We start from the raw sequence: 23,347 nt of genomic DNA on the forward strand, positions 1-23,347 counted from the left end.
TGCAGGTTTCTCCAACCTTATAAACAGTACCTTTGCATAATGACCGAAACTAGCACCACTGACTAACAATGGGCCGTGTGATCAATGATATGCAAATTGTCCATTGATCAATGACCATGAGTACCATTCACAGAGAGTTGGGGAATGGCTGGAATCACAGCATTGTAAGATGGTGCAAGATGTACCCTTAGGTCCCCTCCTCGGTTCAGAGATGGTTGTTCCTTTTTCATGTAAATGGCCTCCTTGACTCCTCGCTCAAACCAGAGTTCCTCCCTGTCCAGGATATGCACACCTTCATCACTGAAAGAGTGACCACTGTCCTGTAGGTGTAAATAGACTGCGGAGTCCTCGCCTGACGAGGTAGCTCTTCTGTGTTGTGCCCCAGCACAGACAGAGTAATATAGTTTACACAGTTAAATGCCAAGAGGATTACCGTGAATTATACAGTACATTGGGGAAACCAAACAACCACTGGCAAAGCGGATGGCACAACACAGATAAGATTCGTGATATTAGTCCTGATGGACCAGTTTATTTAATCAAGTATCTAAGAATTTATGGTTAATAATAAAGAGAAGTCACACATAGCTAAAGTCAAACACAGTAGCACAAGAGATCATTGAAACAATGAAGGAAATGTAAGTGTTTAGAAGAAAAATGCACCACAAATTGCATTGTGGGTGGCACGGTGGCACAGTGGGTAGCACTGCTGCCTCGCAGTTAGGAGACCCGGGTTCGCTTCCTGGGTCCTCCCTGCATGGAGTTCGTATGTTCTCCCCGTGTCTGCATGGGTTTCCTCTGGGTACTCCGGTTTCCTCCTACAGTCCAAAGACATGCAGTTTAGGTGCACTGGCGATTCTAAATTGTCCCTAGTGTGTGCTTGGTGTGTGGATGTGTGTGTGTGTGTATGCCCTGCGGTGGGCTGACGCCCTGCCCCGGCCCTGTGTTGGCTGGGATTGGCTTCAGCAGACCCCCATGACCCTGTAGTTAGGATATAGTGGGTTGGATAATGGATGGATGGATGGATGGACAAATTGCATTGATGTCACAAAAAAAAACATTAAAAAAAATTACAAACTCAAAATAACTTCTGAAAATAAAAATACTAAAAGAGAAATAATCACCACAGTTCCAAAATATGTTCATGACAGTTTGAATTGGGTGAATGGACAAATCTAATACAACTGGAATCCTGTCAAAGTTGGTTTACTGTTTGGTGCAATGATTTCATTTGAGAGCCTGGAGGATTATTTTGTGTTCTTATTTTGACTAGAAATTGTTATTTTCTTATTTTTTACCTTTATTTTGTTTACATCATGCTAGAGTTCAATTTTTATAGCAACATCTATATTGTTTATGGCATTCACTTTCTGACCAAGTAATGATTAACATTTGCAACACATAGCATCATCTTGACTGTTTAAGATGGTGGGGTGATAATGTTTTGATTGAGTCAGAAAATTAATACAAATCACATTGAACCTTTATTGCCTTAGGAATTTTCAACTCGTTGCCACTAACCATTTATGTGTTCCTCACTCTTTCCTTCTCAAATTATCCACACCCCACTTGAAGGCTACAGGAAGAGCACTTGGACATCACACCCCGTCTGTTTGAATGCTCGAATCAAACTGGAAGGTTCATTGCCACAGAGATTGCAGATTTTAATCAGGATGACCTGGATGAAGATGACATAATGCTTCTTGATGTGTGGGATCAGGTAGATCTGTTTGCCTTTTCATTAGCAGAACAAATACAAAATATCCACAAAAGCATGAATTCAGAAAAGGTCTTTATATCTAGATAAACATCTAAAAAAAGAGTTAGCCCTTCAATAGCAAAGTGGCAAGTCTCTATGTCTGAAATAGGGTTTCTTAATTTTTTTTGTTTACATTCTCTTGGCCCAAAAACATTAGCATAAATGGCAAATCTAAACAGACCTGAGCCAGTGTGTTACTAAGTGTAATTAAAGTTTACGCCCAGAAACGTAAAATTTATTTAAAGTAGCCTCTTCATATTACAGTATTCAACAATATTGGGTTTGATGTGGATTTCATCGCATAAACAAGTATCCTAACAAACAACCCTGGCAAGAAGGCAATGAGTCACTAGTTGTAACTTGAAACTGACAAAAGCCCCGATAGGATTAGCAGTTGTAAAACATTAGGAGGAACAAATTCAAGCAATGGGCAAGAAAGAAAGAAAGAAAGAAAGAAAGAAAGAAAGAAAGAAAGAAAGAAAGAAAGAAAGAAAGAAAGAAAGAAAGAAAGAAAGAAAGAAAGAAAGAAAGAAAGAAAGAAAGAAAGAAAGAAAGAAAGAAAGAAAGAAAGAAGTTTTCCCTTAGTCATTTGAACTGTGCACTTATACATTTGCTTCACAACTACCACAGTCGTCTGTAGGTCACACATAATGAATAACAGTAGAGGCTGTATTTGGTTTATGCTTTTAAATTCCTTCTTAACAAGGTCTCATTATCAGTCTAAATAACCCCCTGAAAACAACTGATAATATTCATATATTCAACAGCTATAATAGATGTAGAATGAGTGTAATAACTAACAATGATGGTAGGGGCACCATGATCTTAATTGGTGTCAGCTTTTCTATAAAAAAAAAAGTCATTTTACAGGTGACTGCTTGGTTAATAATGTTGCAAAAATGATTGTTTTATACCTGTAACTGCATTCAAATAAAATTATTCAAAACATTACATCTGTCCCTTGGCAACAATGTTACAAAGGACTCTTGCCCCCTTTGGGTTAGTGCTAAACAAAATTAAAATGGCAATGGATTTTTTTTTGTGGCCTAAGGATTTGGTTGCATTGTGAATGTTGCTAATACTTAAATGTTTAAAAAGTGGTTAATCATTGTTTTACACAGATATTCCTGTGGGTGGGCAAAGGAGCCAATGAGTCAGAAAAAAAGGAGGCAATGAACACATCCCAAGACTATCTGAACACTCACCCAGGAGGCCGGGACCCAGGCACACCCATTTTCTTAATCAAACAGGGCTTTGAACCTCCTATCTTTACTGGCTGGTTTAAGGCCTGGGATCCACACAAGTGGAGCGTAAGTCGAATTACATTTCATACCTTCCACTTAACAACTTTGCTTGTGTATGAGTAGTGAGTAGTACTTTAATATGCAGTTATAAATATATCACAGAATACTCTGCGACAAAATACTTGAAAAAAGGCAGAGGGTCAGAGATGAAAACAGAACTAATTTCAACTTAACAGATGGTTAATGTTTCTTGAAGCATTATCATACAGTAGGTACAGCTGCAAGGTATAGGCTGAGCTGACTGCAAACTCTCTGTTTGCTATAACCCTGTTAGACAGATCTAAAGGCTTTTTTTCTGCCAGTGGTCTCATCTATCTATCTATCTATCTTCCTAATGCTATATGTTTTTAAGAGAAAAAATACATTTAAAGCCAATTCACAAAATGCTCAAAGAGAAATGTTTTTAATTGTGTCAGGTCCAACAAAGCCCAATGTTAAAATGTATACATCAGGGAGAAGTAAATCCTTGTCTGATCCCACAATTTTTAATGTGTATTATATTTGAGAAATGGAAATTGAAAGATATTTAAATGACTAATGATTGCCATGCCTTTAGTCCATAACAGTACTTAATTCTGTTTATTAATGAATTCTAAGAAACAATGTTTCAAAAGAATGAAAGTATCAGATTATTGATAAAAAATAAACAGATATTTAAAGCTAAATCCATATAATAGAAAAATAATGAACACAGCCTTCCAAAATCCTTGCCATTAAGGTTCTTCCAACCTATTATATTAACATAACAAATCTGGTGGGATCCTGTCGGCATCTCCACTGCTTTCAAATACCCTATAGAGTATTTCACACCAGTAACATCCAATCCTGCCAGCCAAGTTTTCATTCATATTAGTATCACTGCAATGTGTTTAAAAAACACCCTTCCTACCCTCTGGCAGCCAATTTCTCAATGTCTGTCTGTGAACCTCTTTCATTCAGAATATTTCAAGGTAAGACATTGTCTGCCTTCCTTTGAAGTACTTTCTTGTCAGCTTTCTTCTGCTGTATATATTGTATCAGCACAGGCCTACTGGCATAAGAATATCTGACACGTCTTGTGATAAGGCCTCCCCATGGGTGGTGATTTATAAAATTAAGACTGATATTCATCTACCAATAAAAGAAATCATGACCAAATTAGAAGATAACTTGTAAAAACAACCCATGTACAGCCCTGTAAATATATTATGGAGTTAAATGTATATTTTTAAAGAAGATATTTGTAATAATAAACAAATACAAGCATGATGAATGGGCTACTTGAATCTTGTTGCTAGTTACTGTGTATTGATTTAGCGGGTTGGAAAATGGATGGATGGAAGACAGTGGTTCTCAATCTGTGGGGCGGGGCCCCCTAGGGGGGCGCGAAGATGTGAAAAAAAGAAAACAAGAATGGAAAATATGAAAAATACATCTATTAAAGCCAAAACAACTTAACTTAAACTACATTTTGATGCTAGAAAAATAAATACAGAGTTAGATAAATGTCGATAAAAGTTAAGTAGGTATAACAAAATATCCATCCATCCATCCATTTTCCAACCTGCTGAATCTGAACACAGGGTCACGGGGGTCTGCTGGAGCCAATCCCAGCCAACACAGGGCACAAGGCAGGAACCAATCCCGGGCAGGGTGCCAAACACACAAACACACCCAGCACACACTAGGGCCAATTTAGAATCGCCAGTCCACCTAACCTGCATGTCTTTGGACTGTAGGAGGAAACTGGAGCGCCCGGAGGAAACCCACGCAGACACGGGGAGAACATGCAAACTCTATGCAGAGAGGACCCGGGAAGCGAACCCAGGTCCCCAGGTCTAACAACTGCGAGGCAGCAGCGCTACCCACTGCGCCACCGTGCCGCCCCATAACAAAATATGCATCTATGATATATCATTAATTAAAAAAGTACAAATTGGTATTAGTGGGCTCCTTTCAAAAAACCTTAGGGGGGGCGCGATTAAAACTGTTATGAAAACTCAGGTCCCAAATACTTAAAGGTTGAGAAGCGCTGCTCTAAAATTAGATTAGATTAGATTAGATTAGAGATTAAAGATCTTTATTGTTACATATACTGCAAAAGCATGTTGAAATTCTTGTGCCACAGTTGCAGGGAGAGGAGATGGGAGGAAGGGAAGTGTGTACAGGCAGTAATATAAAATAAGACAATAGGATGATGATGTATAAATAAATGCAGAAAATAAATAAGAGTAGCAGAAGATACACTTACTAAATAAGAGAAAAAAGGTGAAGTTGTTTGTTGGATTTACTAAATTAAACTTTTTGCACATTTTACATATTCCGAAAATTTTAATTATTCAGTCATAACCCTGACAGGGTTGTATAATTATATTTCAATAAATAAACCTCTTTCTATTTGGTATTAGATAATATGGTGGATTCAGAGAGAGGCACAAGCTAATACATTCATGTAGGAACTGAGTTTTTTCAAGAACAAAACTTCTTATAATGCTCCTTAGGGTTCTGATTTCTTTTAGGAGACCTAACATGCTGAGGTTTGGGGACCATCTTCAACAATGGAGTCCTGTTTATTTATTTGTTTGTTTTACTGTTTATTTATTTTTCTGATTAAAAAAAAAGTTTTATACAAAATATTGAATTTCTGTTTATTTTCAATTTTTTAATTTGTTTACCTTTTTTCCGATGTTTGTACATAGCTTTAAAAATGAAATATCACAAATATCTCTCTAACTTTACAGAATGGCAAGTCTTATGAAGAACTGAAAGCTGAACTTGGAGATTCCTCTGCCATTGCTCAATTAACAGAAGTAAGTCCGTATACAATTAAAGGCATTAAATTTGATTTTATATTTATTAGAAGAGCAGCCATAGTTAGTGCTGCTGCATCTCAGCACCAAAAACCTGGGCCCTCATTCTGTGACTTTACAGAATTTGTTCATATGAATTTTTCTCCAGTTACTCTGTCTCCTCAGACATCCCCAACAAACACAGATCAGATTGATTGGTGACTCTAACCTGGCTAAAAAGGAGTGAGTGCAGGTGTCTGCCAGTGGTCTTTGATGGTCCTACTTAGGGTTTGTTTGAATCTTGCAAAGACGTTACCAGGATAGGTACTGTTTTAAGAGATTTCATAGAAGCAGAAATGTATTCTCCATGTATAAATTGAGAAAAATTCACACATTTCAAACATTTGGACAATCACTGAAAACAAATGTATACCAAGTAATAAAATACAACTATATCCACCTGGATGTAAGACACACAAGAAGAATACTTCCTCACAATACAGGTAATAGAATGTGAAGTAAAACAACATTTTTCATAATGATTATTTCTGTCATTGTCAAAGTTCCAATACAAGGCTTTATAACTTACTGTGTTGGATGAGCACTGGGCATACAGTGCATCATATTAGTCAATATAATGTTGTCAGTATCTAGCGAAATGCAACTGAAGTCTGTGCCACGAATGTGGGAAACCAAGCATGGTTCTTTCCTGAACTTGTATTTTGTACCTCATTGGTCATTGTTAGTTGCCAGACAGTAAGGCATAGAACTTCACAAACTAAAAAATAAAAATCACTGTGAAAGATAAATGGAGTGGAATGGAGGATACTGCTGATGATTTTTACATGTTTTTTTTTTTTATATCAATAGCAGTTTTAGAAAACATTTATTGTCTTATAAAGTATAATTTACTTATAATAACATGTAACTTTAATTCATGTTGAGTATTATTAGCAGGAAAATAACATAAAACCTTTAAACTCATGCTGTAATTTGAGTTTTCCACCTGAATGGAAAATAGACAATAGATTTTATTTAAAGTGCTTTGAGATAATGTTCGCCCTAAAATGAAAAATGAAAATTAATGAACATCCTTTTTTTCAAGGAAATGATGAAACCTGATTTTAAAATGATTAACGCAAATGAGACAATGGGTCCACTGCCAGTAATTCCTGCAGATCAGTTAGTCAATCGACAAGCTGATGAGCTGCCTGAAGGAGTAGATCCTACCAGGAAGGAGGTAAAAACATTCAATTAATTTTAGTACTATTTCATTTATGATTTTCTAAATGGCAATCTCAAAAATGCAAGTGAAACAATGAAGCTTTATTAGTAAGGAAAGTATCCTCATCAGTTTCGTTCTTGCACAAATGCTTGTGTTTAAACCCTGGTTTCTCTTAACTGCTTTATATAAGTGGCAGCTAACTGAGCTTCATGGATGTGGTGTCCTGGTTTTGAACCTAAGTGAGGTCATTGTCTCAGTGATCTTTGCATGTCCTCAACTCAGTCTTCATTGGAGTCTTCTGGATACTCCATTTTTTTTCCCACATCAATAAAGATGTACATATTAATAGGCATCTCTGAACTGGTTTGCCCTGTGATGGACTGGTGCCCTATCAAGGGTAGCTTCTTGCCTTGTTCCTAATGACAAGGAGGTAGGCCCTGGCCACAACAACTGTAAACTGGACAAAGACTGTTTGAAAAAGTGTGTACATTTGTACCTTCTGTGTGTTACACCTGACTAAAAAAGCAAAATATTGAGTATATTCCTGATTTGTGCCATAATTTCATCCAAAAACATTGTATTGCCATATCTAACATATCCACTACAGCAGTGTTTCTAAACCACTGTCTCTGGACTACCACCAATGGGTCGCAGGTTGTTGTTGTTAGGTGTGCGAGTTTGTCGCCTAAGGGATTGACAGTGTTTCACGATATTTATCTCTTTTTCATCTGTGACCTACTCCCCCAATGCTCTTTCATTTGTAGTTGGTTTACCAAGGGTGAAATTAGGTAAAATAGTGTCATTAAGATGGTAAAGGTTGAGAAACACTGCACTAGAGGAAAGAGTTTGCTTTAGGGTTGCTTTAGGATTAAGCCTTTCTTTCAAGAGAGTAGGCAAATGGCACCAGTGGCTAAGGTTTTGGACCTCAGACCCTGAGGTTGTTGTTACAAATCCTGCTACTGACACTGTGTAGCCAAGAGCAAGGCAGTTCATTGGCCTCTGTACCAACTGGAAAAACAAAAGAGATGTAACGAATTGTGTCTCTCAAATGTTGTATGTCGCCTTAAAAAGAGGGAAGCCAACTAGTAAGTAATAAAGTAAGTATTCAAGACTGTATATTTCACAGTGGAGATGGGAAGGCAGAGGAAGACCATGCTGCTCAGACCAAGTTGGTGTGGACTCTATCACGTTTTAAGGATATTGTACATGTACCATGTGCCGGACAAGTTATTATAATCCAAAGTAAACTGTAATAAGTAATTTCAGATGCAATACTTTTAGTCATAACTTTGTAAATTCTTTCAGTCATCCTCCTGCTGTGTGAACAAAGTTAGAGCTGCAAATCATTAATACTTAGAGGGCTTTTTATCAACTAAAATAAGTCTAAAATTCTCTATAATGTGACTTTCCTTATCACCACTATTTAGAAATGCTTTAACTTTGTAACAGTTTACAGCGTGATCAAACTCATATGTTGTGTCTGACAAATTAATATGCAGAAGTAACTTATCTGGGGCATTTGGTACTAAAGAAAAACAGTCACATGTGCTAAACTTACAATAAAAATACAAGTTGAGTATCCCTAATCTGAAATTACAAAATCCAAAATGCTCCAAAACGTTTTGAGGACTGACATGATGCCACCTATGCTGCCTCTAATTTTTTTTTTTTTTACTGCTGAGTGAATCTGTTCAACAAATCTACAAATTCAAAATGGATTTATTCCGAATTTGATCCCCTGTGAAGCATCAAGCTCCACAAAGCAACAACACACAATCAATGACCAGGTTGGGGACGGTTGTCCTCTGCGATGCACTATGAAGCTAGAACACATGATTGACTATCGGGGTTGGGGTCTTCTGTAAAACAGTGAGCACCGCAAAGCACGATGACTTGACTATCTGTCCCCCATTAAGTGATGCAATGTGGGTTAGATGCTGCATGCCAGTTTCAATATGCTGCATGGCACCTGTAAAAAAAAAAAAAAATTCCACACCAGGGGTCTCATTTATAAAACTTTATATCAGGAGAAATGGAAATTGCTGAAAATTGCCTTTTTATGTTCGCAAAAACATGCTATGTTTTATGTACAGTATGTATAACCATTCCCTAAGAAAACTCATATGTAGCACCTTGTTCAGTTAATGGCTTCCAGGACAGTGGGTACAACATAGTGAAGGTTGGCTGAGGTATTCCTGACCTGTCAGCCAGTTCCCTGAGAAATGACAACAGGTAGCCAATATAAACTAACGAAAATCAAAAAAAAATCCTTCAATGCAAACACGCAGCTTTATTCCTTTTAAAAGGGAACTACAATATGGTCTGTGAAACATATTAATCACTTTTGAGATTTAATATGTCTGTTACATCCGAGCACATTATAATAATGGCTCGGTGATATGAATTATTATACGTGTGAATCATCATTAATCTGGTTTGTCTGCATTTCCTTACTTAATCACATGTGTCAAGATCTCTCATTTTAGATTAGGGAAACTCATTCATAATATATTACATAGGAAAAAATTATATATAGTGCACTGGAGAAGCACATACACAAACAGAAGATGAAGCTGAGTAATATAACAAACAGACCACTTTAGCACTGTGTGTATATTTAAAACAAATATTTATAATTTTCCAAATGAATAAATAATAATATCATACAAAGTTATTGAAGGAAGAATGTAAATGACTTTTTGTATGATCTGAGTGCTAAAAGACAAAGGTAGCAATAATACTTATTTTATCTAATGATTTTTTTAACAGATATTTTACAAACAAAGAGTGGTTTGAGCAAGCTTTTCCATAGGCATAGGTTACACTGCAACAGACAAGTCTTTCTTTTAAAATGAAAATATTGTGAAAGCTCTTGGTTTGGATTTTTTTTTTTAACTTTTGACTCAACATTGACCTTGTTTTGTCACATTTGTATACTAAACAGTGTTTTTATTTCTGAACTGATTCATTGCATCTTGATTCTAGGCTGAATTATGATATGATCCCTAATGACAATCAACCTTAATACAAGGACAAGTGTCATCTGTTGGGGGCTATGCATCTGTTATATGCCATTTGGTATGGGATTCGTAAAAGCAGTGCTAATGTTTGTGATATGCCACCTATAGGAATGAAAAAAGCAATGCATTTTATTACTACATGCATTACAAAATGCATTCCAATGGATGGTGCACTGTATATGTTATATGAATATGCTGAGGTCTGTGTTGATTAATTAGATTTCAATGTATCTTAGACAGGTAGCACAGCTAGCACCATTTAGGCTGATAAAAATATGTAGTGGATTTTTTTTAATTCATTCTAATTTCTTAAGAGAAGGTCCCACGCATGCTATATGAAGTACAAGAAAATATTATTGTTTTTTTTAATCATCGCAGTATTTTTCGGTGTTAATTTAGTTATCAAGATTACTTAGTCCCTTTACATTATATAAATTCAGAAACTGCAGAAAAAGTCGAAATTATGTTGTCAGCGTCCTCTGACTGTTCTGCTCAATTGCAACATTCAGGACAATTTGAACATGGTTGTATTATCGGATTCATTTTAAACAAATAAATTTAGTATAAAGACCAGCGCCCTGCATCACTGATCATATATGTAACCTTAGAATAGAATGTAGAACGACTGGCCGTATTTGAAATAGCTTTAATTATAAATATACAATGATGTTATGCAAGATTTGTTCATTAAATTTAACAATATTGTTAAGTTTGAAAGAGTGGACAAATTCTGTGAGTACAAGTGAAGCATATGAGAAGGTTTAATTTTATGCAAATTAAATTGCCACAAATGGCTTGCTTCACTTAATAATGTTGCATGTTAGGTAATACTTTAGATTAGGAATTACCTACAATGCATTTATCAGTCTAATAATGTTAGATAACAAAGACTTCTTTTTGTCTCAAAAACAGAAAGAATCATAAAAGTGCTAAATAATCTCTGTGCATTGTGACATATTAAGCTTCGCTACACTGGTAAAATTACTTGTGAGCATTTCATTTTGATCTTAAAAAGCATTAATAAGTGATGCACTTGTCTTATACTTAAGTATTTCAATGCCTAGGAATTTGTACTGTATAATATTCAAATATGTTTCCGGGTAAGCAGTCACCTTTCTGGCGTGTTAAGGAAGAGGGAAGCAAAAAAGAGTGTGTGAGGAGTGGTGTTTAGTACATAGAAGTCTGATTCTCTTTTTTGCTTCTTTTGAAAATTAATCAAGAAAAAGAGATTCCTGCCAATGGCCCACTCTGTGTGTATTTCTTCTTCCCCTACACTTTGGAATAAATAAAGAACCCTAAATGTGAGTAGCACTATTATTAGTGTACACTGGTGGCAGCGGTGGTTTTGAATAAACACAAGATAGAAAAAACAGGAATCATTGTACATCGTCTTGAGCTGTGTCTAGTAATTAGGGCCTTAAGTACAGTTTTATTCAAAGTCTGCAAATAATATTTGAAATGACAACAATCAAACCATGATCGCTGATGAACAGCAGTGCGGTGAAAACTCACAGCTAGCAGCAGTAGATGCTGTACCGCAAGGACTCCATTTCTCTGTTGATCTTCCTACTCCATTTACAGGCAAAAGGGTTGAATTGTTTATCTTGTGAATTATGAGGCTAGAACTAGGGTTAGATGCATCTTCATTTAGTTTTGGTACAGCAAGATTATATTGGGCTGTGTTTTCCTATTAGAAAAGTAAAGAATGACTATGGGATGAAAGCCTGTTTTGCCTCCATTTTCAGACATACACAGTATATTGAAACATTACCAACCAACGTGATTGCTCGACTTCGAAAAGTTAGCAAACCATTGGAGATCTTATTAATTCTATGGTTAAGTCACAGTCCTTAAAATCATTTGTCTTTGCATATTCAGTGAGTGGACACCTTCTTGATAGGTTTAGCATCCTGAAAGCGCAACTATATGTGGCCAATTAAATTATTCATTTGATGTTCCCTGTTGCATGCACTGCAAGGTTTCCAGTTGTTTTGGGCTGGGATTTCCTTCTGGAGCACCAAGTATTAAATGAATAGCTGTTGCTAAAGCACTAACAGCCTGCAACAATTTGCCTTCCGTCCAAGTGATCAATACTTTTTCATCTCCTATAAATATAACTAAAGGACATTGTTTTGGATATTTTCACTCCCATCACAGACTGCTCTGATGAGAAATTTTAAATTGTTTCATCAGTTGCTGAGTGGCTATCCCCAAAGTGCTACACCTTCACTAAATGTTGACACTTCATGTCTAAACTTTGAAGAAAAAAATCATCAGCTAAATCCTTCTCCTTGAAGAATGTTCTGATATCATTGGCAGGCATGATTGTGATTACGATAAGACATACATGAACAGAACATCAGATTCAAACAGGCTCTGGTCTCTCAATCAAGTTATGCATATATCACACCTCAGCAACTAAACAATTTGTTTTGCAGGCAGAATGAACTATTGGATAGTGGCATTTTTGGAAGAATAAAAAGACATGGGATGCGCTGCTTTTGCATCAATTACAGAAAACTAAATGATGTAACAATTAAGGACTCACATCCTCTTCCATGTATTGATGATACTATAAACAGACTTTCAGGGGCAGTTATTCTCACCACCAATGGTCTTACATCTTGACACTGGGAAGTCCATCTTAATCTGAGTGACAAGGGAAAAAAATTCAGACGTGAGCATCAATAGGCTTTGCACCCTAGGATCCAAGCTACACAAACTATTCTATAACATTTCAGTAATTATTTTATGCTCTGATGCTGATCTTTCTGATCATACAATTAGGTCATTACGATAGCAATTGACAAGAAGAATTCATAATTAATTGCACAATTACGGAATTTGAGGTTTCTTCTAGAGTGCCTCTTTCTCTGGCACAGTTTGGTTCAAAAACTAATCAGCACATCTTCATGTCATAACTGGCTTAAGGTTTGACTCTTTTGGTATTAATATGGTATTTTTCTGTCCAGCCATTTTAGCTCTGGACCATTATGAAGAAACTGTGATACACAGACACACACCCATCAATGAGATATCTATGTTTTTGGTGACAGGGAACCCTAAAACATCGAGATCTGTTGAAAACATGAGATCGAAATTTTGGACAAATCCAAACCTTTCACTCCCCCTCCCATAGATGATAGGTTATGGTGGAGGAGGGTACAAAGCAAAAACACCTTTTCTATAGGTCTGGCTTGCATCAATTTTGTGTCACGCCAATGAGCATCTGCAATGCACCACCAAGTTTTCAGCGCCTCATGGAGCTTGTTTTGAGTGGATTTCATTGGAGCTTTTGCCTAATATATTGGGAGGACGTAATCATTCACAGTGTTGATTTTGCACAACATCAACAAACACCTAAGTGAAGTTTTTCAAAGTTTTCGTTCTGAAGGATTAAAGCTTAAACCATTTAATTACCACAGTGCACAGTCCACAATGACATTCCTAGGTCATCTGATTTTAAAAGATGTAACACAGACAGACCTGAACATGGTGCATATTCAGTCTACATGGGATATTGCCACATTGCAACATTCTGATCCCAATTTGCAAATTGTTTTAAATGGATGCAATGCCAGACTAAACCACAATGGTGCAGATTATGGCATTCATCATGATACCTCAGGAAAATGTGGACTTAGTTTAATCGTCTAACTATAAAGGATAGCCTTTTGTGCCATACAAGTTACCATACACTCCCTAAAAGTGAGATATTATAAATTCTCATTCTAAAGACATTGATTCAAGAGATTTTACAGAATGTTCATGTTCATCGCCATCCTACATCTGGACATTATTCCTTTTCAAAGACACTGGTACAGGGGACTAATATATTTTTTTTTTTACTCACCCTTTATGTCTTCTGCCATTTTCCATTTTTGCTAAAGTGTCCAGCTTGTCAGTCTTGCAGTTCTCCTGTTCCTCGACGCCAGGCACCTTTAGTGCCAATGACACCATTAAATCCTTTGCACATCTTTGAAAGGTAATTGCTATGTTTTAGTGGTAATGGACCTTTATACAAACTTTGTTAACCTATATCCACTTAAACATCAAAATGACTAATCTGTGGCATGGAGTATTCATTGAATGATAAATTAAACAAACATTACATTCAGACCAGTAATCTGAATCTGAATCTGAATCTGATCAATAACTTTTGACATTTCTTATCAATCCATAAATTTTGCACATCTCCATATCTTGCACAATGTGATGGAGTTGTTGAGCATTTTAATTGGACATTAAAAGATGAAGTTGCCAAGTAGTTATTCAATAAATGCGAGATGATAACCTCCATCTCATTGAAATGGCCTATAATACCAGTAAACATGGAAGTACTGGTTTTACCTCATTTTATTTGACCAATGGCAGAAAAGCAAGGATAACACTTCATATCCTCTCCCAGGACATCAGCTCTGTAGGTTCACCATGTCCTGGTACTCCAGTTCCATATGCAGCATCTGTAAAACAGAGGTTGCAACAGGCTTTCTAGTAAGTTTCCAGATTTAGTGAAAGAGTCGGGTCTGAACAAAATGCTTATTATGATAGATACGAAAAGTCATTTCTTTATACAGCAAGGGATCTGGTACTTATTGATGAGCCAACACAAAAGCACAATAAACTTGCTCACCGATAAAAGGACCCTTTAGTATTACATGTCATGTGAACTTTAAAATTTGTCACAAATAAACTCCAAAACCAAAAATTATTCATTACAAGCATTGTCTAAAGCCACATTTCCTCTTCATGGGACTATTTAAATCAAATAAGAGTCCATATCCTTTAGATTCTGTACAACCTCCTTCCACTGCTTTATCTGGATTTTTACCCCCACCTTCATTATATCATTGGGTCAGGTGACAGTCAAAGACAGGAAGCACCAACACACCACCTCATGGGCCCTACAGAGCAAAGTTCACAACAGCTGCCATTGAAATCAATGCATACATGCGAGAGCCAAGATCTTCAACCTTGTATGCTGCAACAGCAGGCATTGCTGGGAGAACTTATTTCTCTTTCAGCTTCTGCTCGACCTATCAAATAATTTGGCTCAATATTTCTTTCCATAATTAATAACATAATTAATATTACAGTGTTTAGTTTTCTAGTTCTGAAATATTAATTTCATAAATGAGGATATTTCTTTGGGGCAAAGGAAATGACAATGTAAGGTTAAATGTCTGAATACAGGTTTGTACTGTATAATATTCAAATATGTTTCTGGGTAAACAGTCACCTTTTTAGCACATTAAGGAAGTGTGAAAGAGTGTGTGAGCAGTGACGTTCCATACGCAGAAGTCTGGGTCTGTTTTTTATTCATTTTCAAAAGAAAAAAAAAAGAAAGAGGTTCCTGTCAATGGTCTACTCGTGTTTATTCTGAAGTGTAAAGGAAGAAGAAATAAAGAAACATAGATGTGGGTAGTACTATCATTAGAATACACCAGCACAATACAGAAACAAACCAGAATTTGCATTATCTTCACCAATTTAGGCACAACTCAAGTATAAATCAACACAATGAATCCATCCTAGCCATATGTTATTGCAGAATAAAATTAGCTATGCTGAATTACACAGACATTGATAGTGTTGTGTTTGTCAGCTTTTATTTTTCTGTGGTTTCAAAAATGATTTCTTGAGATTTCAAAATATTCTGTCTTTAAATAAATTATAACATTAGGTTGTCTTTTCAAAATACAAAATATACAGAAGGTCTCAACATTTCATTCTATATGTTAATACTGTATACCACAACGCAAGGAATCAATATCTTAAAGAATGGCAATACATGCTTCTGCACATTTTCAAAAATAGCTGTAGAGACCTTCCTATGATGTCCACAAAAATATTATGATAGATCATTGGCCAAATTGTCTCATTTAGAGTACAACAGGTTAAATTTATTTGACTAAATAAAGAAAATGTGATACAAATACCATATTCCCTTAATGCTATGCATAAGGCAGGAAACTAAAAATGTTCACATTTATTGTCTTAGAATTATATGATACATATTTCATTAAATCTGATATATGATGGTGTGGGTGGCACGGTGGCGCAGTGATAGTGCTGCTGCCTTGCAGTTAGGAGACCTGGGATCGCTTCCCGGGACCTCCCTGCATGGAGTTTGCATGTTCTCCCCATGTCTGCATGGGTTTCCTCCGGGTGCTCCGGTTTCCTCCCAGAGTCCAAAGACATGCAGGTTAGGTGCATTGGTAATCCTAAATTGTTCTGTGTGTGTGTCCTGTGGTGGGTTGGCGCCCTGCCTGGGATTGGTTCCTGCCTTGCACCCTGTGCTGGCTGGGATTGGCTCCAGCAGACCCCCGTAACCCTGTGTTTGGATTCAGCGGGTTGGACAATGGATGGAAGGATGGATATGATGGTGTATTTACTGATTATTAAGAAGAACAGGTCTATTCAAGAATAACATTCTTGACAAACAGTGCACTGCTGAGCATATTGTTATGCATTTCTGATTAATTTTATTAAATGAACTTCAAATTATTTACTCTTTAAAAATGTTTATAATGGACACTGCAACCTAAAGTTTTAAGGAAACTTTTTTTTTCTGGAATTGTTCTCATCATTTTTTAGTGAATAAACCCATAATAGAAATGAAATATGGGTTATCTGATGATATCTAAAATAATTTCATTTTTATCTTATTTCAGGAGTATCTATCAAATGAAGATTTCGTGGAAACTTTGGGAATGACTCGCTCCAATTTCTATGCTTTACCTCTTTGGAGACAGCAAAATTTGAAAAAAGCGAATGGTCTTTTCTAGAAGAATGTTTGTTTTTTCTTGCTCTTTCTGTCTTTACATCTTGAAACAGTTTGCAGACTCACAATAAATGGAAGAATATTATTACGTGGCTAAATTTTGTAACATATTTGACTCTGAATTAATATCCATCTGCTTACTTTTAAAGAAGGTTGAACATAATAAAAATAGAAAGTTTCATACAACTATTAAAACAAGTGATTATCCTTTTGTGCTTTTCACAAGATATTCTAATAATTAAGTTACAATTACATTGTAATTGGAATTTTATATCATTATGATTATATTGAAACTAAAAAAAAAACAACAGATTAAATTTTATATATTCAGTCCTGAGTGAATATTTATCAAATATAGCTTCAAGACTTGAGTCATTACAGTTCGGTCTACAGTAGCTCTTCATGTCACTTCTTCTTTCGTTTGCTTATTCTGGTGAGTATTACTCTGGGTAGACCAGTTCATCCTATCTTAAGCAAAAGCCTCAAGCTTCTTCCAAGTGTGAGACATAATATTTCCAGCACACAACAAATCTGCACCTGTATCTGCTCTTAGTGGGCCATGCCCGATTCATCTCTGTGTGAGACAGTAAAGTAAGTGGGCATTATCACTATGTGGCCAAACCAACTCAGCAGGCTCTGCTCAATCCAGAGAAGCAGCACTCCAACTCTACTGCTGAGCTCCTCAACCTGTCACAGGGAGTTAGCCTTGCAGAAGAACATGATTTTTTGTCACTTGTACCAAGAATGTAATTGTTTCAGTCACTATATAGCTTATAACCAGGGTTGAGGATGGAAATGTACACCGAAAGCTTTATTTAAGAATATAACTCCAACGTTACCACCAAAGTTGAGTACAATGTTTGCAAGACTGCTATCACTGCACTTGACTGTTGGTAAAACTTACAACCAAAAATCATTGGTGCATTTACAATTTCTGATGTCACAGCTGTGGAGATAGTTATTTCCTTATTGTAGCGACAAAGTCTTCAGGACCTCTCTAACTATAGACTCATTTTTAAAGGCTATAACATAATAAAAGAATAGAACATAATCCCAATATTAATACAATTGTCTCATCTTTTCTCTACTTCAGTATTATTGACTTTACTATGCTTTGGTAGATTTTTCATGTCTTTTAATCACCTTATTTCAGATTTCAACATTTCTGTGTCACCTTATTTCAGATTTCAACATTTCTGTGTTTTGATTATTGCATTTTTGTTAGAACCTATGCTAAACCCTGAGTGGGACTCACCAGAACTGGTGAAGTAGCTGCATTCAGCCTAAATCATTTGAAACATCTTAATTACACAAGTAAACTCTGCTCAGCCACGTACCTTCTGAAGCAATTGGTTTATTTAGTTGTTTAAATAGGATAATTCATAAGGAACCGCTAATTGGTTGTTTTATATTTATGAATAGTTTGAAAAGATACGAAGAACCATGTTTTCCATTTCTCATTGCCAAATTTTTTGCTATTGATAAATTAAAAAAATAATCAATGCTTAATTTCATCCATCCATTATCCAACCCGCTATATCCTAACTACAGGGTCATGGGGGCGTCTGCTGGAGCCAATCCCAGCCAACGCAGGACGCAAGGCAGGAAAACAAACCCCGGGCAGGGCGCCAGCCCACCGCAAGGCACACACACACCTACACACCAAGCACACACTAGGGACAATTAAGAATCACCAATGCACCTAACCTGCATGTCTTTGGACTGTGGGAGGAAATCGAAGTACCCAGAGGAAACCCACACAGACACGGGGAGAACATGCAAACTCCACTCAGGGAGGACCCGGGAAACGAACCCAGGTCTCCTTACTGCGAGGCAGCAGCGCTACCACTGCGCCATTGTGCCGCCCAATGCTTAATTTTTTTAAACAAAATAAAAGTTAAAAAGTTCAAGTTGAAGGATATTTATTCGAAAAATTTAAAACGTTACATTAAACATTTAGAGAACGCTAGCCAAACAAATTGTTCAAGCCACAACAATAAAGATTGTTTAAATTTTCTAAAAACATCTTTATAATAATAATGTTTGATTATTTCTTCATGAGTTTTATATTTTGGCAGCTCTTTGTTTAAAATGTATTAGTGATCAGGTTTTAAATGATCAACTTATGCCCTAGATATAATTAAAGAATGCAATAATTAAAATTTATATTTTAAAAACCATTACAGCTAAAGTAAAGGTTCACTTACTTTTGTAAATATTTTTAACTACATGCACCAATTCATCTGTGATACAATAATTTGTAAAAAGATAAAAAAGACACAGTGGAACACTAAAAAGGATACAGATGATGACACTAATAATTGGTTTCATCTGTGAAAAAAAAATATAAATAAAGACACAGCACAGCAGCCTTCACAAAATATGTTGTATGAGTACAAGCAAAGTTCTCATCACTACATTTTAGAACCAATAGTACAATGAAACAAATTAAAAATTGAATTTGTGACATTGATCAAAGTATGGATAGGCACAAGCAGTATTTTCTCAAAGTTTAAATAAAATAACTTTGATCTATTACGGCTTCAAAGGACTTCTTCACAAACCTTGAATTTCCTGGAGTAAATGGGTCAGGGGAGATGTGCCATTCACACCTCAGACAATTCCCGCCTTGACAATCAAGGTCTCAAGGCAAGAATTGTCTTCCCAGTTAATATTGATCACAAGGTGTAGCTAAAGATTTCTACTTACATCTGAGTCTTCATAATTCAAAAATATTGATGAGTTAAAAAATAAGATAATTGTATCTGGCAGAACTTTGTATATGAGCATTTCACATTTTGCAGAGCCTTATGTCATTATACACCCATCTCAAATCCATCATGGTTCTCTGGTTTAACACCCACTTTAGACACAGAACTAAAATGGTGTAAAGAATCATTCAGCCAATTTCACACAACAAGTAAAACTAATTTCTTACAACACAAAGGGACCACTCAAAGGAATGAAAGAGGAGAGATGATGCTGCCTTATCTTGACTGATTTTGCACTTCTCTCCCTTTTTGTTCACTTGGCATCCATGCGACATGTTCTATGTTTTTACCTATTGCTCCTCAATAACCTGATAAAAGAATGAGCAGGTTGAGAAAAGACAAATGAAAACACGGGGCATATTTAAAGTATAGAACAAGCATATTTTCCATTTTAATATATTTATATCAAAATTACTTAGTATTTCATTTAGAAGCGTGTAATGTAGAATCATACTCATCTTATAACATTATATTGCATATCATATAGGAGAATTTATAAACAGAAACCAATCAATTGTTGCATTCAAAAAATAAATAATGTTTAAAAGGATGTTTGAGTTAATCTATGAGTTCAAGTGTGTAACCAAAGCAGGTAAAAGGCAGATATGAATCATTTGCAAGTGCATCCAAAGCATTAATTGCTGAAATAGCTGGGCAATACATGTGAAACCTACAATACAATACAATACAATACAATTTATTTTGTATAGCCCAAAATCACACAAGAAGTGCCGCAATGGGCTTGAACAGGCCCTGCCTCTTGACAGCCCCCCCCCCCCCAGCCTTGACTCTCTAAGAAGACAAGGAAACCCCCCCCCCCCCCAAAAAAAAAAACCTTATAGGGAAAAAATGGAAGAAACCTTGGGAAAGGCGGTTCAAAGAGAGACCCCTTTCCAGGTAAGTTGGGTGTGCAGTGGGTGTCAAAAAGAAGGCGGTCAATACAATACAATACAATACACAGAACAGAACAAATCTTCAATACAGTATAAAGATTAAAATTTTATAAGTACGGAGTAGAATTTAACAGTAGATGATATCACATAATATGATTTGGATTTGTTTAGAGTCCTGGAGACCTCATCCATCAAGCTGCCTCCCCCATTTGGCCATTCCACGGCTGAAACAGCGCTGGGCTAGCCAATCCAATGAAAGGACCCCTCTTTCCCACAATTCCTGCGATCCTCAATCAGGGATGACTTTACCTTAGGCAGACAAAACAACTTGGCAGGTGGGCCTTGGCATCAAGTGCCACATTTGAGTACCGAGAAGAGAAACAGAATAGGTGAGGGTTAGTATCCAATTATAACTATCATGTTACTTATGTTTTAGTGCTAATGACTAACAACAGAGATGCAGTATGTACAGTTAATCAGCAGCTCTAGTCAGGATATGCTAAACTGAAGTAGCGAGTCTTCAGCCGGGATTTAAAAGCTGAGACCGAAGGGGCATCTCTTATAGTAGCAGGCAGACCATTCCACAGTTTAGGGGCCCTGTAACTAAAAGCTTGACTTCCCACTGTTATTTTATTAATCCTTGGAACCATAAGCAGACTGGCATCTTGAGATCTTAATGTGCGCTCTGGTTTGTAAGTCATGATAAGTTCAGACAAGTAAGCTGGACGTTGGCCATTTAATGCTTTATATGCTAAAAGGAGGATTTTGAAATATGCCCTAAACTTAACCGGGAGCCAGTGTAAGGATTTAAGAACTGGAGTTATGTGTTCATATTTTCGTATTTGCAGCATTTTGGATTAACTGGAGGCTATATAAAGAACAGTTTGAACATCCAGTGAACACCACATTGCAGTAGTCAATCCTACTAGAAATAAATGCATGAGTTAATTTCTCAGAATCTTGCTTATTTAGAAAGCGCCTTAATTTCCTAACATTTTTAAGATGGAAGAAACATGATTTGGTCAACTTTGTAATATGCGCTTTAAATGACATGCTAGAGTCAAAGATAACTCCTAGATTGCGGGCTGATTCAGTGAAATTAATGGGGATTCCAACTGAATTAAATGATGACAAAATATTGTTGTGATCAGCGTCATTCTCTCCAACAATTAACATCTCTGTTTTATCTGTATTTAAAGACAAGTAGTTCTCATCCATCCACTACTTTAAATTACTAATACAACTAATTAAAGACAACATTGGAGAAACGTCATTTGATTTAAATGAAAGGTTTAACTGGGTGTCATCTGCATACGAGTGAAAATTAACATTATGTTTCCTAATGAGAGATCCCAGTGGAAGCATGTAAAGTGAAAACAGTAAAGGTCCCAGTACTGAGCCCTGCAGGACACCATATTGAACTTCTGTGCATAATGATGGAGTACTGTCAGCACATTTCTGTACATATTGGAATTGATTTGATAAATAAGAACTAAATCAAGCGAGCATGGTGCCTGTAAGCCCAACATCATTTTCTAGCCTGTGCAGTAAAATAGAATGGTCAATGGTGTTAAATGCTGCACTTAAGTCCAACAACATAATTACAGTGGAGTTTCCTTCATAAGAGGATATCAGAATGTCATTTACAACCCGCATTGATGCTGTTTCTGTACTATGACCAGTGTGGAAACCAAACTGGAATTTCTCAAATAAATTGTAATGCGTAAGGTGTGACTCAAGCTGATTGGTGACTACTTTTTCTAATATTTTAGAGAAAGGGGGTAAATTTGAAATAGGCCTATAATTATTTAGTATGTGTGGGTCTAGGTCTGACTTTTTAAGTAATGGTTTAATGACTGACACTTTTAGTGCTTCAGGTACTGCGCCATGCAATAATGAACTATTGATAATGTTTAGAATAGGCGCTGCAACCTACACATGAACCTTTTATCCTTACTAATACGGTATATTCTAAATGTAGCACAATACTGTAAATCCATGCATTTCAAAGGTTGTTACTAACACTAACAATTTTGACAAATTCATATCTTTTGTTTTGCCTAACTGTATGTGTGTAATATTTTCTAATGAGGAAAAGAAAAAAATTTTGAATGAAAGTCATTGACATCCCGAAAGTAATGTGAGAATACATTGTGCACAGCTCTTTAGCCCCTTACCTACTGCTACAAAGGCTTTTAATTGGATGTTAGTCATGTGGCATTTAAAATCCATAGGACATCTAGATTCAACTCTGGAGTCAACATACTGAGAGCAGGTATTAACTTGATCACAATGAAGAATTCTGCTAATGTAGAAAGTTAAAAAAGTCTGATAATGACACAAATTTGCATACTACTAGAAGGGCATGAACACGTGTGTAAGGTTTTATGGGCTTACGTAGTGTATGCAATTCTGAAATGTGATGTAATGAACCTACTGTCTTCCTCAATGTTACTGTATGTTTACCTTTATTTTGGGAGCATTATATATTATGCAGTAAGGCAAAGCTCTCAGTTTACCAGTCGATCTATGTTCCTACCCTCACCTATGGTCATGAGCTATGAGTAGTGACCGAAAGAACGAGATCGCGAATACAAGCGGCTGAAATGAGTTTCCTCCGCAGGGTGTCTGGGCTCTCCCTTAAAGATAGAGTGAGAAACTCAGTCATCCGGGAGGGGCTCAGAGTAGAGCCACTGCTCCTCCGCATCGAGAGGAGTCAGATGAGGTGGCTCGGGCATCTGATCAGGATGCCTCCTGGACGCCTCCCTGTTGAGGTGTTCCGGGCACATCCAACCGAGAGGAGGCCCCAGGGAAGACCCAGGA

General features: G+C 36.5%; 1 protein-coding gene across 1 annotated transcript in view; it reads left to right on the forward strand.

Moving 5' to 3' along the window:
- The window catches only part of vil1 (villin 1), a 108,871-nt gene extending 91,813 nt beyond the window's left edge, over positions 1–17,058 (forward strand). Inside the window, exons 16-20 of the mRNA XM_028807317.2 lie at positions 1,576–1,720; positions 2,881–3,069; positions 5,784–5,852; positions 6,937–7,071; positions 16,751–17,058. Coding sequence (XP_028663150.2) covers positions 1,576–1,720; positions 2,881–3,069; positions 5,784–5,852; positions 6,937–7,071; positions 16,751–16,864 — 652 coding nt within the window. The 3' untranslated portion in view covers positions 16,865–17,058. The remainder of the gene's footprint in view (positions 1–1,575; positions 1,721–2,880; positions 3,070–5,783; positions 5,853–6,936; positions 7,072–16,750) is intronic.
- The last annotated feature ends 6,289 nt before the right edge of the window (positions 17,059–23,347 follow it).

This window comes from Erpetoichthys calabaricus, chromosome 8 (genome assembly GCF_900747795.2).
Source record: "Erpetoichthys calabaricus chromosome 8, fErpCal1.3, whole genome shotgun sequence".
NCBI classification, from domain to species: Eukaryota; Metazoa; Chordata; class Cladistia; order Polypteriformes; family Polypteridae; genus Erpetoichthys; species Erpetoichthys calabaricus.